General features: G+C 37.1%; 1 protein-coding gene across 1 annotated transcript in view; it reads left to right on the plus strand.

Annotated features, from left to right (window-relative positions):
• LOC107549180 (semaphorin-5A-like) overlaps positions 1–18572 on the plus strand; it is a 163031-nt gene extending 144459 nt beyond the window's left edge. The window contains exons 17-21 of the mRNA XM_016230171.1: positions 8834–9004; positions 11280–11435; positions 12222–12266; positions 13951–14162; positions 17328–18572. Of these exons, the coding sequence (XP_016085657.1) occupies positions 8834–9004; positions 11280–11435; positions 12222–12266; positions 13951–14162; positions 17328–17447 (704 nt within the window). The 3' untranslated portion in view covers positions 17448–18572. The remainder of the gene's footprint in view (positions 1–8833; positions 9005–11279; positions 11436–12221; positions 12267–13950; positions 14163–17327) is intronic.
• Positions 18573–18806: the final 234 nt, after the last annotated feature.

The following is an 18806-nucleotide window of genomic DNA, read 5'->3' on the forward strand; positions in this document are numbered from 1 at the left end:
ATCTTATTGACCCCAAATTTTTATCACTTACACAGAATGATCCAGTTGTGTGAAATTAAATTATTAATTTTTTTTAAATATCATATATTTAAATTGATAGCTATACATTTTGTTCATAATATATTGTCCCCCGGTTTCACAGACAAGGCTTAAGCCTAGTCCTAGACTAAAATGTAAATCTGAGCTGTTTCAACTGAAAGAAACTTGCACTGACTGATCTTAAAACATGTCAGTGCAGTAATCACACTTGTGCTTTTAAGTTGGAATGTGAAAACAACATGGACACTCGCATTACTACAAATATGTGTTGGATTTGTATTATTAGAGCTTTCCGACTTGCGTTCGTGAATTTTCTCAGTCGAGAAATTATTTTTCACGTGTGGTGACGGTGATCCTTACGTCCATTTCGGAGAACAAATATTTCAATCTTTCGCTCAAGCATTTAAGTGGCACCGAAATGAGGCACCGAAATCTGCATTCTGATTCGATTCTAGTACATACCGGTTGCATAGGTACAGGTGCCATATTGGCACCGGGTTTCGGTACCCAACGCTATATACAACACAAATATAATACAGACTCCTCTCTACAAATGTTTCTATGTTTCATGGAGACAATCATAAAAACTGTCCTCTTTCAGTTTGTTACTGGTGTGCAGGGAATAAAGAAGAATTCCAGACATCAATGAGCGATAAAAGAGAGACACAACCCACTTTTGTGTGCATTATTTGTACACATGTAAGACAGTCTCCCTGTTTTAAGGTGCGAGGACCTCAATTTGCCAGTGGAAATGGAAAGAAATCTCTGTGGCATCGTTGTGTGTAATCACATTTCAAGCTAATTACACTGGCAGTGATGGGAAAGCAGGATTCAGTCATTAAAAGGCTTGTGACAATGGTGTACACCCTATCTAAAGTTGAAGGAGGGGAAAAAGCTCTCTAATTAAATGAGCGCTCATCGTTGTGTGCTGGAAATATGCTGTCTAAATGGAAATGTGCTACTTGGGTATTTTATGATACCTAACGGTGAACAAGACACAATCAGGCAAGGTGGAATTTGTTTTGCAATCGTAATTAATCAATAGCCTGTTTTTGGAGATGAATGTCTCCCAAACCATCAAAGCAGGGCGTACTGTAGTTTATAGCTCTTCATGATATGCTGGAAAACTAATAGCTCCTCAGTCTTAATTTTACAGCAGCTGTTTTCTAACAGGAAATCACATATTTCCTGTAAAGTGACAGTAGCAAGACCAGCAGGACTGTTTCATTAACAAAGACCTCCAGGGCTTTTAAGACCTGATTAGACTTATTGATGTTTTTCTCTGTAGGAGTAATTGGCAACAGATCAAGAATCGCAGCGCAAATTTTATAAAAGCGGCGGATGACAGATTGTACAGCAAACTATGTGAGCGCACTGTTGATCAGTAACTGTGCTCTGCGCTTCACTAAGTTTATTCAGTCCTTGTCTACTTCCAATGAAACGTCTTAGTAGCGCTTAGATTCAATAGCTCCTTTGTACAGACGATGACAGAATAATACAGATGACTTTCATCAAGCGTATCCCAGCAGGAAGCTTGGAAAAGAACACATCAAATTGCTCTACACCTCCATAAGTGTCTCTGAACTGGAGCTAGTCTGTGACCAATATTCTCACTGTGTCTTTTATTGGTTCCTTCTTGCCCAGCTAAATCTTTATACATACAAAGTCAGACCTTTGAAATGCATTATTTTGTTTTGAGAGAGGCAGACATGGGTCTTGGTGTGTTAGAGGCTCTGAAATGAATGAATATTTTCTTGTTGCAGGCCACAAGGGTGAAATGAGATGATCAGTCGCGCAGGGGCAGACATGAGCTGATTTGTCATTTTTCACAATAGAGAAGTTATAACAGATGATAAAATGCAATATTTGGTTTACTTATGTTTTTTATATAAAAAAAAGTCACCTTTTCTGTTTTTTCTCAAACAGTGTGAGATACAGTCAACAACACATATAGTTATAAAACCTTTACTAGCAACTATTCTGAGCTGTGACTTCAAAGGCAACAGACAGTAAAAAGTAAATTTGAGCTTTCCAAAACAAAATCGGGCACTAGTTTTAAAAATATTTTATACTGCTAGAATGAAATACACTGGAAAATTCGGTGTAGGATTTACTTTGAAGAAATTTTCACTCAGAAATTGCTAGTAAATATCACAAATAATTACAAAGAAACAACAAGTAACATTGAATTAAATATGAAATTTTGAAATAGAAAGACTGAAATATTTTTTATAGGGTCTCGCATACATATGTTGCGCGATTTTCACTACACCGTTATCATGGCTAAAATAACTCACAATTTATATTATAACAATATATATAACATTTTTAGGGTGGAAAGATTCATCATTACAGAGCCCCTAAACCTTTGCAAAAATAAAAAATAAACAGACTTTTGCACAAGAAACTATTGCATGTTCATGAGAAACTATTGACATTTCACACTTTTCACATGTGCACACGTTACAATGTCTGATTTATGTAAACAGTATCCTATTTCCTCTGTCCGTCACTGCAATTTTACTGTGAAGAAAATGAGAGTATGAATGCACGTGGCTTAATAAAGACCAGTTTGCTCAAAAATGTGCTTTTCTACCTATATCACGGCCCTAATGTCCGCTTTAAAGCACTGAGACAGCCGAGAAACCGTGCCTTGAAATGGGCTAATGGCACAATACTGTGTGCATTAGCAAGTTCAAGGCAGGTCCATAAAGCCAAGTTCAAGGGTCCAGTATACTTATATCCCAGCCCCATATGTCCGCTTTAATGCATCCTCTGTGGCGGCAGAGAAACCTCGCTGTGAAATGGACTGAATGGCACAATACGGCTGTGTGTATTGAGCTTTAATTTTGGATTTCGTTAGAGCAGTTTGTGGAGTATTCATTTGTCATTTACTGAAGTGCCTTTATTTAACGAGACGCTTTGTCCATATATAGCTCTAGTCGCTAAAAGAGCTGTTAGAGCTGAATGAAGAAACTCAGCATTTCTCCACAATCTGCAAAGATGCATTAAATCTGACAAAGTGGTTTAATAAAGGATATTTTGATCTTGTGAAAAAAGACAATTTTAACAAGTTTGCCATACCTATACGTATATTTTAACTGGAACTTAAAGTTTTATGTGGAACAATATATATTTCCCTATTGAAATCCAAAATTTGAGCACTTTTTACTGTACCAATCACGTCTAGACCTCAAAATGCATTTTAAATGTCAGAATCAGAATCAGAAAGAGCTTTATTGCCAAGTGTGTTTACACACACAAGGAAATCGTTGTGGTGACAGGAGCTTCCAGTAGAGAAAGTACAGACATAGTGCAGACATACATATAAATCAAGTTAATAAAATGAAATATAACACTAATAATAAAGAGAATAGACAATAAATAAATAAAAATAATAGCTATATGGTAATAAACATATAGAGAAAATAGACAGAATTATGAATGTGCAAATGTGCTATTTTACAGAAGTACAGTCCTGAGATGTTATGTATTGTTCAGGTGGAATATAGCCTGAGGGAAAAAGCTGTTCTTGTGCCATTCAGTAATGATATATTTGTGTCGGAATGCAAGAACAGAAACAATGTCTTTGTATTGAAGGCCAAGTTTAAAATAGATCTCAGTTAGTTCATGACATCCATGCTATTGTTTTCTTCATTGTAAGATGGCAGAAGTGCAATAGGGTCTGGCTGCAGACATGCTCTTGCACTCATTTTATAACAATAAAGGATGTTTATGACAATAAGCAGTGTGCATGTCTGCCTAGAATCAAAATCAACTATAGATCACAATCGGGAGTTATTACAAGCACTCGATGATGGTTTAAAGTGGGTTTTAAGCAAATACATTAATAAATACATAAATTTTAAAATGTGGCTTGATGCTAATTGTACTTCTATTTATATTTTACGATGTTTTCTTGTAAGCATTATGGATAGTTTGTGTTTCTGGCGTAGAACCTAACTTTATTTAGCTATATTAGTTTAATGCTGTATATTGAGCAGTGGACGATGTTAAATCCATATATGAGATACATATCTGAGGAAAAATGCATTGCTGGTCGGCGCCACCTTGCGTGCAGGTGTGAATTAGTAGAAGGCGAACAATCGTTCGTCGGCAATTCGCCTCGCTTTTTCGCATCACGCTCAGTGTGGAACGGCCTTCAGACTTGCACACTCAGACACCTGCGCTTCCACAAGTGACTTGCAATCACTTGTCTTGCAGTCTTTTTTCATTTTTATTTTAATTTTATTTATTTACACTGAATCTCTCAAAAGCTTACAACAGTAGCCAGGTGGTGAAGACAAGAAAAAATAAACAAAATTAGCCTACAATGTCACTTGCAATCGCCACTTGCACTCTCCGCTACCTGCGACATCACTTGCAATTGAAACAAATGGTGCGTTAAACGATTAAAACTAATTTAGTACCATAACGTACAGGTCCTGCAAGCCACCTGTAGGAGAAGAAGACAAGACCCGCAAATCTGTGGCCACAAAACAGCAGAATATGAACACAATGCGAATATGAACACAATGTCTCTCGTTAACCGTTTTCCTCCCGTAGAAAACCCTAAACACTTAATATGGCTTAATGTTTTAAGATAGTGCTATTAACAGATCAAATTCGATATACAGTTTATTAATATAATGTACTGTATATGTATATGTATATAGTGTTTTACTCCCATACCACAAAATGTGGTAATGTGGCATAACGGACTAAGGTGATAAAGATCAAATTCAATCTTATTGTTGATGCATACTAAATACAAGCAAGCAGATATGAACGCGCATTAAGAAATGCATTAAGAAAGTGACATCAAAAGGACCAAATCCATACAGGCAAGCAGACGAGCTCAGAACGCAATGTGTTAAATTGCACGTTGTGTTCATATACTGGCCATCTGCTTGCCTTGTAGTAGGACATTATATTAATAAACTGTATATCGAATTTCGAATCTTTTAATAGCAATAATACATTAAGCCATATTAAGTGTTTATGGCTTTCTACGGGAGGAAAACGCTTAATGAGAGACTTTGCGCATTGTGTTCATATTCTGCTGTTCTGTAGCCACGGATTTGCAGGTCTTGTCTTTTTCTCCTACACGTGACTTGCAGGACCCTGTACGTGATGGTATTAAATTAGTTTTAATCGTTTAACCACTACAGCGTCTCGTCTCCATTGGCAACGCACCATTTGTGTCAATTGCAAGTGACGTCGCAGGTAGCAGAGAGTGCAAGTGGCGATTGCAAGTGACATTGTAATTTTGTATCTTTTTTCTTGTCTTCACCCCCTAGCTACTGTTGTAAAATTCTGAGAGATTCAATAAAAAATAAATTAATGAATTAAATAAAAAAATGCAAGTGGCGTGCGTCACTTGCGGAAGCGCAGGTGTCTGATAGTGCAAGTCTGAGGCTGCATTCTACTCCACTTTTAGACACACATTCGCGAACTTCCCTAAGCACTTCCCCTCGGGGGAATCCCCGCTGCCATTTTGAAGTGTGTTCCACTTCGTGAAGTGAATGAGGGAAGTTTATATGGACATACCCTCGACCCCTTGATTTTGACCGAGGGAGCGAGTCTGCTTCATATGCACCATTCAGGCCACTCTATAGACCACAATGCAACACGATTATGACGTCATCGCAGATTCAATTTATCCCTGCCCCAAACAAATCTATAATATATAAATGATTTTTTTAAAACATTTATAACAGCCCAAACATACCTATATGCATATAGAATGCTGCACCAAACAAATTTGTAAGGGGAAAAATGAAAACAATAAACTAACTCTATAGCAGATTCTAAGTGATCAAGGGCTTAGGACGTTCCAGTTCAGCCCATTCCAAGGGTTCCGCCAGTAGTGGGCACTCATGCAACATAATCAATGACGTACATCCAAGTGAATGAGAAGGAGGGAAGTTAGCGAGTGAAGGGCATTAAAAAAATTTACTGGAACGCAGCCCATGTCTGCAGCCAGACCCTTCTCCAGAAGTGACGCAACTGGAACTGTAACGCGTGAGCTGGCAAAAAGTTTTTAGTGCGCATGCGAAAAGTTTCTTGTGAGCACGCGAAAGTTTCTCTGTACATCTTCAACTTAATAATAATAACTGCTTATTACTTGGATAATAATTGGATGTCATTTGCTTAAAGGAGTCATATAACGTTGCTAAAAAGAACATTATTTTGGCTTTCGTAGCGAGAAACACAGCGTCTCCACGACATGGCGGCAGCAGCAACAATACTACAGCGAGAATAAAAGTCACGCCTTCTTTCTTTGTGTATATATTTGGGCGGTGTTATGCAAATCTTCCCACACAGTGACGTAGATATGTGTGGGGCGTGTTTGAACGAGGCATTTTAGGAGGGTGTGGATGAGCGTTCACATTTATAAAGAATATCTCTTTGGGTTTGAGACTTTAATCTTTGCGACTTTACGGATCTTCTGTATGCACAAACAGCTTTAAACAATCCAAAAACACTTCCAAAGTAAAACATGAAATCGCATCATATGACCCCTTTAACTAAATGTGCTGTGAGGTCGTGGCACAAATGTACACTACCATAATGCTGTTTTTAAATATTTTGTAATAGAATTTTTTAAATATTTGTTACATACTGTATACCGTTTAACATAAAGTGTTTTTTATAGAAGCCAATAGTGCACTATACAGTAATCAGTATGCTAATAAACAGCCAAAATCTACTCATGTCAGTCTACCCTCTTCCTCAAACCTGTCAGACGGCTAATGCTAATGTATAATGAGACTCAGTGTGGTTGTTTTCCTTTAATTAGTGCCAAGACAGTCGTAGTGTTTTGTGAGTTGTTCTCTGTTCCCCCAGTTGTCGCGGGTGATGACCCTGAACTTGGCACTCGCTGAAGAGGTGAGGGAGAGAATTGATGGTTCGTTTAGCTTCATTAATTAGAGCAGGGGTCAGAGTGAGAGCGCGAGGGAGAAACAGAGCTCCAGAGCAGATTGTGTGAACAGCCTCTCTCCTCATCCACCCCTGATTCCCAGCAGTTTTAGCATCTGGATTTAGCTGGTTTTGACACCAGATGATTTCATTGTAGTGATTGTATTAGAGGTAACTAGGGTGATGTCATTCATTCAAATGATATTCATATTTACTTTTTTCCCTCAAAGTCTACTTATAATCAATGTTTCATGATCAAATACAGTAATAACCCTGCTGAAAACCAGCAGAAAAGTGGCCAAAACCTCTTTGACACTAGTCAACAGACCAGCTAAAACCATCTAAAACTAGCTGTTTTTTAGCAGAGAATTTATTTAGTTGTATGTTTGTGTTTCTTAGTTTTGTCACTTTTCTACCTTCTCTCACCCTGTTAACATAGTTTTATACGTAAATGAGCTGTGCTATGGTTGGCTAACCTCTTCAAATATGAAATGAGTTCCAACCCCACCAAAATTTCTGAATATTAAATAGGTACTGTTATCTAAATCATAATAGTTTTGATATTACAAATGCGGTGCCTTCTGAATTACCTGTTTATGGAGATCATTTTCAGTAAAGGGTTGTGTTATTGGAGTATGTACATATTAAATTGAACTCTTTTGTTTGTAATATTTTAGTCATTTTAAATCCTGTTTTCCATGATATGTCCAATTTAATATTAACGACACTAAAAATGCTCAGTCTGAATCACTCCTCTTTGCTGAGCAGCAGTGCAGCAAAAATATCATAAAACACATTTGCCTCTATCAATATAAACTATTGTTACACATTTAGAGTTGCAATCACACTCAAAATTATTCCGATATTATTATTCAATTTTCTTTATTTACTGTGAAATGACAGATGCTATTCCCAAAATTATTCACGACACAAGCACAGTAGGATTTAGCTTGTTTTGACACCAGATGATTTCATTGTAATGATCTTATCAGAGGTGACTAGGGTGATGTCATTAATTCATATTGTGGTACTAGATGAATACATTTCTTGGATCTGTTTAAATTAAATGGAGCATATTCACTTTTCCCCCTCAAAGTCCGTTTCTAATCAGTATTTCAAGATCAAATACAGTCATAACCCTGCTGGAAAACCAGCCTAAGATGACTTGATTTAATGTGGTCTCCCAGACTGGTCAGCTGAAAAGTGAAAAAAAAAAAAAAAAATCCCAATAGATCATCTAAACCCAGCTAAGGCTAATTTTAACTGGTTTTTTTTCAATAGAGAATTTAGTTTATGTGACTCTTTTCTACCCTCTCTCATCCTTTTAACAGGCCAGTGTTCTTTTAAGAGTTTTAAATGTAAATGAGCTGTGCTATGATTGGCTAGCCTCTTCAAATGTGAAATGAGTCACAGCCCCACCAGACTGCTGAATATTGAATAGGTTCTGATATCTAAATCATTATAGTTCTGATATTACAAATGTGATGCCTTCTGAATGGCCTGTTTTTGCAGATCATTTGTGTTATGAGGCTACTGTATGTGTTCATATTAAAATTAACTCTTTTATTTGTATTATTTTAAATCATGTTTTCCATGATATTTCCCATTTAATTTAATGACTAAACATGTTTATCTGAATGACTCCTCTTTGCTGAGCAACAGTGTGAGAAGTGTAGAGAAAAAAAATCACAAAGCACATTTGCCTTTATCTATATGAACTATTGTTACACACTTAGGGTTGCAATCACACTAAAAATTAATTCCGAAAAATGTTTTGACTATTTACTGAAAGAAATGTAAGATGCTAGTCCCAAAATTATTCATGACACAAGTGCAGCAGTAATTTGAGTGTCCTCTTTTCCTTATCTTTCAGTGGATGGGAGCTGGTCGTGCTGGTCACCTTGGTCTAAATGCTCAGTGACATGCGGAGGAGGCCACTACATGCGCACACGCACCTGTAACAACCCTCCACCTGCCTACGGAGGTGACATCTGCCTGGGTTTGCATACTGAAGAAGCCCTCTGCAACATCCAACCCTGCCCTGGTACACACACACACACTTTATCACGTGCATGAACTCAGCCTACGTGAACTCTCACACAAACACACTCACACCTTAAATCCGGCAGAAAATTACATGACTTTTTTCGGATAGGAAGCCTTTGTCTTGTACCTGCTTTCCTTTCATCACGTCTTGCGTATAAAGCAGCCCGTGGGGGAATGAAAGCAGAGGAAATCAAAATGTCACACTTCATAGAAAAGCAAATGGTAAAGCTGAGCTTGCGATATGAAGATAATATGCATAAGCCCACAGCAGGGAGTGCAAGAGAGGAGGGCAAGATAAGGCGATTGATGACGGAGTCAAACCTCGCACATTGATCCACGGAAAGGTGAATGGGAGAAGAGAGCTTGTATTCAAATGTCAGTCCATCCATTAGCCAGAACTGTAGTGAGGTTACGGAGTGACCTTTTATTAGCTGTGTTCAGGTCTATCTGTCACACCATTCATCACACAAGTGCGTGTGTAGCTGTACAGTGCAGCCGGGAGACAGGATGTGATAAGTGAGGGGAATGCTAATCAGAAGACCCTTTGTGGAAGTTCCCCTAAACTGGATTCCAACCTTTTTAGGTTCCCTTGTACAGTCTAGTTTAAATTAGCTTGGAGGCCAAACAGATAATCAGTTCACTCATACGATAACCACATTTGGACATTGCACATCAATGAAAAAAATATTAACACTCATTGTGTTTATTATTAAGTTGTTCAGAGCCATTTCATTCTTCCAGTTTAAAAAGCAATGTTGATGCAACGGCACAAAATGTGAGGTGCATGCATCAATTCGGAGTTGTGACTGGCTGAATCGTGTGTGTATATGTCATCGGTTTCTAAATGTTTCTCCACATTTATCAGGAGAATGATCTCTTTTAGTCCAATCCCTTCCCTGCCATCTTCTCGCCCTCTTTTTCAAATCTGAGGTGTGAACCACCAATGCTATAATAAGGGGTTTCATGACTGTAATACTGTAAAGCAGCTTGATTTAAAGCAAGCTATTGTGCTGTATAAATAAACGTGGCATGACTGCCAAATTGCAGAGCTGGTGCAAACATATTCACATCACTATCTTTAGATGCTTTCTGAACTGCTGCTTTCTCACCTTTGTTATTTTGTTGTGTTTATTTTGGTATTGATAGAAAAGTGCACAGCACATACAGTATTTATATATTTATCTAAATGCCACTCTAAGCAGCACCAGTGGCATCAGGTTGTTTACTAACAGTATACCAAAGCTGCATTTTAAACTTCTTAACACTATTAAACAAAGAACAAAAAAGAACTTTGCTTTGAGTATATCAGGGCCTTTAGAGGGATCTTGGGGTATTGTCAGGCTGGGAAACTAGCTAGATCATCTTACACCATCTAGAGACCAGCAAACCATCTGGGCTGGTTTAAAGGGTCATGAATTCCCCTGTTTCAGATCCAGTTAGGTCTCACAGCAGTTTTGAAAAATGTTACAAAAGTGGGTGTGATTAGCTACAGGGGAAAGAAGGGAGACGGAAAACACATCAGCGGCTTCAGATCCAGTCAGTTTTATTGCACTCTCATTGAGTTAAAAGCATCAAAAGTTCCTACAAATGCACATTGCTCTTCACCATTATATTGTACACATCAAAATGAACAAATATGCTATACATGGTTTTGTAAGCTCACAGTACATTATACAAATACACATATCCTGTGATGGCTAGATTTTAATGTTCTAATAAAAGCACAACCATTTGTACTCTGCACTGTGAAAATGAATGCACTGTTGCATTTTTAATAAGTTTTGAGACTTATTTTGTAATGTTTATATAAGCAGATTGATCAGTTATATCAAGAAGCTCTAAAGACCAGTTACATTTGTGTCAGATACTCCATGAATGCATCTACGTGATTGAAGCATCTGCCATAAAAATGCAACACATGCTGTCATGAATAATTAAGAGAAATGTCTTCTCATAGGATAAGGACAAGCAGTCTCATGAATGATTGAGACACTGATGAGTCATCGATGTACTATACAGTAGGTGTAAGAAAAAAGTTATTAAGCAGGGTTGTCACCAAAATTGCCACCATTAAAATCACCATGAAATGAAAATGGACCCAATATACTTTATAGAGAGATAGATAGATAGATAGATAGATAGATAGATAGATAGATAGATAGATAGATAGATAGATAGATAGATAGATAGATAGATAGATAGATAGATAGATAGACAGAAGCCTCTTCACATTCCCTTTGCATCTGATTTGGGCTTGTTGTTGTCATGTACAGAGAGCTGGTCTGATTGGTCTGAATGGTCCCCCTGTGACTCATCAGGGTCTCAGGTTCGCCTGCGGCATTGTGACGCCCTGTTTCCCACCGGCAACCAGTGCTCAGGCAACAGCAGTGAAACTCGTGCCTGCCTGCCCATCTCCAACTTCATCCCAGGTGATTACAGAAACACACACACATATACACTCAAATACTTGCCATATCGACCCCTGGACAAACAGGGATCTTCCCTTATTGACAAGAAGTAATGCGAGACACACCAAACCATTGATTTCTGCAGTGCAGGGATAATTAGCCTCTCATCCTCTGCCCTGTCTAAGTGGCACGATTGAACAAATGCATTACGCTGATATTGTTTGTGTAGCATTTGCATTCATACACTCGATACCTTAGATACTTCCGCTGTGAGAGAGAAATCCAACAAGTTTTACAAACTCAAACATGAGGGAGCTAATTGTAAGAAAGTACTTCCTTCTCTGATGATGAGCTACAATGAACACAGTCACCTAATTTTGAATGTGCTCATCTTTAAAATGATGAGTTATTATGTGATCTGCCTCTTTATAGAGATGGAAATAGCTAAACGTGTGATCGTCAGGGGAGTTATTACCTCGCTCACAGTGTAGCGCAGGGAGTGAATTTTTAAGACCATTCTGTAAATCTTGTGTAAATATTGTCTGGCCTGCAGAGCCCTCATGTCTTTCACAGAGTAACATTCCATTATAGCTCGTTAGAAAAGTTTTATACCTCATTTACTTCCATTACTGATCATAAAAATGCGTCGCAGGTGCCACTTTCCTTATTCAGCCTTTGAATTTCACGATAATAGGTTGAGTTTGAAATTCACTTGCTGTAATGTTCTGAAACTTCTAAAGATCTCATTTATCAGCCTGACGGATTCATTTCCCTGTTCTTCCCTTGATTTTTTTCTTTTTTCCTCAGAAACGTCTGTTGCACGTTCAAGTCAGGAGGAAAGATGGTGTGGAGGTAAATAGTGTACAAGCAGCCTTTTATCGCTGACCAGCTAACTAAACATATTATTGTATATATTATTGTATCCCATTTATTACATGACTACTTGCCAAATAAAAAAGTATATGGACATTGATTTAAGATGAAATTATCCTATTATTCTAGCTTAGTTTAGCAGATCAGCTGAAATCTTCCACTAATAAAAAGCCAAAGTATTTTTTTCTGTGGATTAGCTAGCTAAAATGTATACACTACCATTCAAAAGTTTAGGATCAGTAAGTTTTTCCACAAGAATGTAATAAATTGGTTAAAAGTGACAGTATAGAAAATTATAATGTTACAAAATATTTCAGTTTTGAATAAATGTTGTTCGGTTGCACTTTCTATTCATCAAAGAATCCTGGAAAAAAAGTATCACTGTTTCCACAAAAATATTGAGCAGCACAACTGTTTTCAATGTTTGCATCAGCATATTTAATCAGCATCATTTATTTGACACCACTAGAATAAAATATGTAAAAATAGAAAATTTTTAAATTGTAATAATATTTCACAATATTACTGTTTTTAATGTATTTTTGACCCAATAAATGCAGCCTTAGTGAGAATAAAGCCTCTTTTCCACCAAAATTGCCTGGAAAAATTTGTCCCGGAACTTTTTTTCCCCCAGACCTGTTGCTGTCTGCGTTTCCATCACGGCCTAAAGTACCGTGAAGATTAGGCAAATCGTCTGGTGACATAGGACTGCGCACGACTCCTCCTCCCAGTCCAGGAGGGGGCGCTAATGTCAAACAATGATAATGTCATACAAAACGATGGGCAATCATAATTTAGTTTGTCACCGTTTCCAGTTCCCGCTGGATTTCATCCTTTGGACTGCACCAGCAATGCACCGCAACAGGCTTTTTAAATGGTGGTTGAAATACAATGCTGCGTAGAGTCAACCAATCCAAATGCTGCGTGAACTCAACCAATCAGCATGTTCAGTCCCACCCCCGAAAGTTCCGGACCTTTAAAAAAGTACTACCTCGTGAGCAGGGACTTTCTGAGGGGCAAATTTTTGCCCAGAACTTTATTTAGATTCTGGTTCCTGTGGTGGAAACACACCGAGTACCCTAGTTCCTGGGGAAAGTTCCTGTGGTGGAAACGGGCTTTAAGAGACTTCTTTAGATTCTAGGAGACCCAAACTTTTAAATGTAGAATATATAAAAAAAATTCTTCTCCTAGGTCATACAAGAGACATTAAAGTAGCAGCATTATGTTTTCCTTTGAACAACAGTGAAATATACAGTTCAGTGTTTATTATGCAAGCATATTTGATTGCTTAATGTCACAACTGACCAGTCAAAATCCAGTATTCCAGAGAACGACATAATTCTAGTTGCTAATTATCCAATGTGAATCAAAACTGAGGTTCAATACACTGATTACAAAGACAATGTGCCTCAAAGCTTTTTGGGACCCATTAAACAAATATGCATTTGGAATGTCTTTCCACTGTAAAGTCCTTCCATTTATAGCAATTATTGACTGTTCATGCACACTCACAGGGCAACAGCAATGCTGACTGTAATTTACTATAGTGTTTAATTGGCTCGGGTAATGGTTAATTGATATCCTCTGGCTTCAGGATCAGTGCCCCAGCCATTATGCTTGCATCAGATCATTTAGCCATTAGCCGTTTTGCCTCTCTTGCCAGACTTCAATGTGTTCCACATGATCGCCGTGGGCCTGAGCAGCTCCATACTCGGCTGTCTGGTGACCCTACTGGTGTACACTTACTGTCAGAGATACCAGCAGCAGTCCCATGATGCCACGGTCATCCACCCCATCTCCGCCGCCCCGCTCAACACCAGCATCACTAACCACATCAACAAACTGGACAAGTACGACTCAGTTGAAGCCATTAAGGTGGGTGTTATTCACTCGTTATATCAGAAATGTTATTAATATGGGAAATGAGATGATGGATTTAGTATGTGGTCTGTGTGTGAATATGTGCGATGTGTCTTGTGACTAAATCAATTCATACATTCATACACTGCTTTCTCATAAGTGAAGTTTTGATTCAGTTTGTATACTCAGTGTATGTGTGAGATTGTCTCAAATGAAATCAGAAACCAATATGCAGCTCATGTCAGTAGTTTTCTGAGAATGTTATTGTTGTTAGTGGGTTACTTAAACCCTGAAAAATGAACCTTTCTTTTAAATTTAGTTTTTTTTTTTATTACATAATGCTTTAAAGTTATGCAGTGCACGCTGAGATTTAGACACATGGATAATTTTTTCATAAGCACAGTGAAAATAAAGCTCACCATAATTTTTCACATTTAGTCAGAAGGACAGTTAAGGCTTCATTAGACGTGAATGTACAAGACTCATGACTAATTACAGAAAGTGCTCCTCAGTTATTGCTTGTTCAGACACTTTTGTGAAGTTGCATATTTCATCAGCTGGATGTATTGCACTAGAATAGCATCACTTACACAATATCCCAGCTGAAGGGTAATGTAACAAATGACTCTTTGTTTTACTGTCCTGAGACTGTACAAGTTCACTCGCCAGGCTTTCTACTTATGAGAGGAATGAATGAAATTCAAGGCTATATAATACTATTGACATGCACAACTTACTTGTCATATTGTTGTATTGTCTCTTTTTCTGAATGCTGTCAGTTTGTTACTGTAAGTATGGAATATATTTTCCCATACAGGATCCTTAAAGTCCTGTGATTCGTCCATGTTATTCTAAAGAAAAACGTCTTCATAATATTTAATCAAAGTGATTTGAAAAGAATTCTGAAATGGCTGATGTCACCTAGACCATGTTAAAAGGGAAAATTGTGTTAATTAATAGCCAAAGAGCTTCATGTCGTTCCAAACCCACACTGAAAAAAATGTTGTTTTTTTATAAAAAATGATTGGAGTATGTTTTACAAGAAAAGACTATTTCAGTCTGTCTACATTCTACAAAATGTAATGTTTAATTCAATGTGTTTCTTTGTAAATATTTGTGAAATTTACTAGCAATTTCTGAATGAAAATTGTTTCAAAGTCTTTTTTTTTCAGTGCATAAGACTTCCGTTCATCTCCAGAACACAAAGTAAGATATTTTTAATATTCTCCCATCATGTTTGTCTATTCATTGAAAGTCCACACGGCCAAAACTTTCATACGTCAAAAAGTCTTCCAGAAAGTATATATAAATTAAGTCGTTTAGTCCATGTTTTCTGATCAAATGGATTATGTGATTACATTTTTTATGTAATTTTGTACTATTTTTAGATGCATAAAAAGGTTGTGTGGACTTTCAGTGGATGGCTTAAAATGATAATAGAATATAGAAAATATTGTTCTTTGTGCTCTGAAAATAAAAGTTTTCTGGGTTTGGAACATCATGAGGGTGAATAAGTTAAACAAATTTTTCATTTTGGGGTAAATTATCTCTTTTATGTAATTAAAAGTTACTACAGTTCTAGCTATTATACATTTACCATTGAGATACATCATGATGCTTTTCAGAGTGAACTTGACATTAAACCTCAACACCCCGGTCAAAAATCCTCCTTAAAAGTGGGAGTTTTGATGTTTTAGGAGATAAATAGAGTGCCACAATTGACTGTAAACTCCATTCTGGTATGAAATAACCTGATGGATGAAATTTACTCCTGCCTGACATTTTTTTCCTTTTTAATTATTCTGGTTTACTTTGAAGTCTTTCATTACGGAGGTAAAATGGTTTGCGAGGGTGTTTCATGATGACTTTAATGATAGCTTCACAAACAGACCAAAAATGACAGTGTAGGCCTTCTTTCTGTCTCCTGCTGCCCTGAGGATGATTGTGCTCCATTCCTCTTTTCAGCCTGATGTTTCCGTTCTCTTGCCTTTGGACGAGCACCACATTTGCCAGCCTTTGTCTTCTAACACTGGTGTAGCGCGAGGCCTGGAGATTTTCTACTAACTCTTGACCGGCATTACCTTCCTCTCCTCTGACTCTCAGACCTCTCGCGAATCCCCTCTCCTTCCCCTGACCATCGTGTACGTGGCAGGTGTGCTCGCCCATTCGTTCTGTCTGCATATGTCACCAGCATTTCCCATCATCCCACAGAGCAAATACTGAGGCTTGTGAGAAGGCAGTGTAATTTTGGTGTCATGTCGTGATTATGGCTGTCTACGACCATTTTGTTGCATGCGTTTTCCCCCCGTTTCTTTTATTCTCTACCTTCTATATCGGATTAATCTTTTTTTCTAAATTATTATTTTGCTTGCTTGTTATTGCCACCCCACTGAGCTTGGTATTGGCTTACAGCTTTGTTGCATTTCTTTTTAATTGTTCTTTCTAATTATGTAGGAGACTGAGTAAATAATTTTTTTAACAAACATATTCAAATAAACACACATGTTGTTTATTTTAAATGATTATTAAAATAATAACATTATTAAAATTAAAAAAAAACTTTTTTTATATTTATGAACCTTGTCAATAATTTTACTAATCAAAACAGAAAATAATCAAGAAAGAAAAAAAGAACTGCATAAACATCTTATTTGTTTTATTTTATTATTTTAATAAACATTTTATAATAAATTATTTTTATACTTTGTGTAAACTGGCTTCTTTAAATGGCTGACACAGAGGTACAGTGAAACCATGTTGAGCATATGGGTGGCAGAAACAACTAAAAATAAATTTCTGAGTTTGTATGAAAAGCTTTGTTTACTTCCATTTCCATTTCCATTTCCATCTGTCTTGATGCTGTGATGTTTTGACTGCTCCTTTTATTATTCTGTGAATGATACTAACTTTTCATGCTGTTTTTTTTTTAAAGTTTGTAAAGTATAGTCAGCCAAGTGAATCAGTCTTTTGTTAAACCCTCTTCATGGTTTGGCCATCATTCAGTCTCAAAGCAAGATTTTTGTTCAGATTTTCAAGTGATTTGTGATTTGATTTAATTTTTTGCCTAGATCCACAACCCCAATACAGTCTGACTTTTCATCCTTGCAAACAAAATCAAGTATTTTCCGTTTCTGTTCTCTTATCTCTGTAACTGAAAACATATTTTTCTCTCATCCACAGGCTTTCAATAAGAATAACTTGATCCTGGAGGAAAGAAATAAGTATTTCAACCCTCAGCTAGCAGGAAAAACATATACCAACGCATACTTCACTGACGTCAACACTTATGACGACTTTTAAAAATGGATCTGTGATTCCAGTAATCTTCATCACATTAACTTCAGCACCTAGTGATTTTAATTTTTGCCTCTTTTTCTCCGTGGGTTACCCGGATAAATAAAAGACATTTTACGTGGGACTGTTTTACTAGCAAATGCCAATAAAACTGTACAGAACCATTTTCACAGTTAACAAGGACATCATGCTCTCCAGTTGTGTGGACATCATTCAATTAAATTGAACTATGGTGGACAAATAAAGCAGGCGATTTGATTCAACCGAGATGCCGATAAACTCTCGCCGTAGAGATGGCACATGGAAGCTTTGCATGATTCTCATCTAATGTGTTTTCCTTTATCGTTGCTTCATTTATTTGCATGGTTGGTCGCATTCAAGTGTTTGTGGGCGGGGTGTGTGTCCTAAATGGGTGGAGCCTTCTTGGACTGCTTTGTTTCCTGTGCCGAATCAGAAGCCCCTGTGCCTCACTGAGGACCTACAGTGGTCTCCAGTGCATCTGCCTGCCCTATCACAGGGTTTTGCCACAACAGACATACAGAATCCATATGTAGATACCACGGTCTCTGAAAAACGTGTTAATGTATCTCTCAATATGGGGCACTTGTTAGTCGAGCTCTTAGCAGTGGTGGGAATCTCTGTGTTTTTGTTGTAAAATACACTTTTCATGACTCATATGTCAGTGTAGCTTTTATAGATGAGTCTATTCTGAAAAAAAGTGTTTGTTTGTTTCAAAGTAACCCTGTTCAGTCACCAAAACAAGACTTGTCATATTAACATTAGTCTTTATGTGGTGTAAGTTCTGCAAAAAAGAGAGAATGTGAAACGCTACAGGACCTTTTTATGTAAAACATTGATCATTTGAATATTATCAATATGTTTCTGCTTGTTTAGTTGTTTAGTAGTTCAAGATTTCATGAGGAAACAAGTAATATCTGTAAAAAAACAAACTGCTTTTTAGCACAAAAACTGCTTTTTCAGCTTTTATTTTCTTTATTTGAACGAATTTACTTATAAACTTAACCATCCATCCATTATGGAGAGGTGCTTGGGAATCCACTTTTTCAATTTCTACTAATTCTTTTCTACTTGTAAAACTTTGTTTGCTTGTTTTATGTGCATAAATTAAAATTGCTTCATATACCTCACTGTGTTCAATCTATGAAATGTTACATGCAGAGTTGTTGCTTAAAGGGATAGTTCACCCAAAAATGAAAATCACCCCATGATTTACTCACCCTCAAGCCAGGTGTATATGACTTTCTTCTTTCAGACGAATACAATCGGAATTATATATAAAAAAAAATGTCCTTTCTCTTCCAAGCTTTATAATGGCAGTGAATGGGTGTTGAGATTTTGAAGTCC

Source organism: Sinocyclocheilus grahami, unplaced genomic scaffold, assembly GCF_001515645.1.
Source record: "Sinocyclocheilus grahami isolate Dianchi unplaced genomic scaffold, SAMN03320097.WGS_v1.1 scaffold365.1, whole genome shotgun sequence".
Classification (NCBI taxonomy): Eukaryota; Metazoa; Chordata; class Actinopteri; order Cypriniformes; family Cyprinidae; genus Sinocyclocheilus; species Sinocyclocheilus grahami.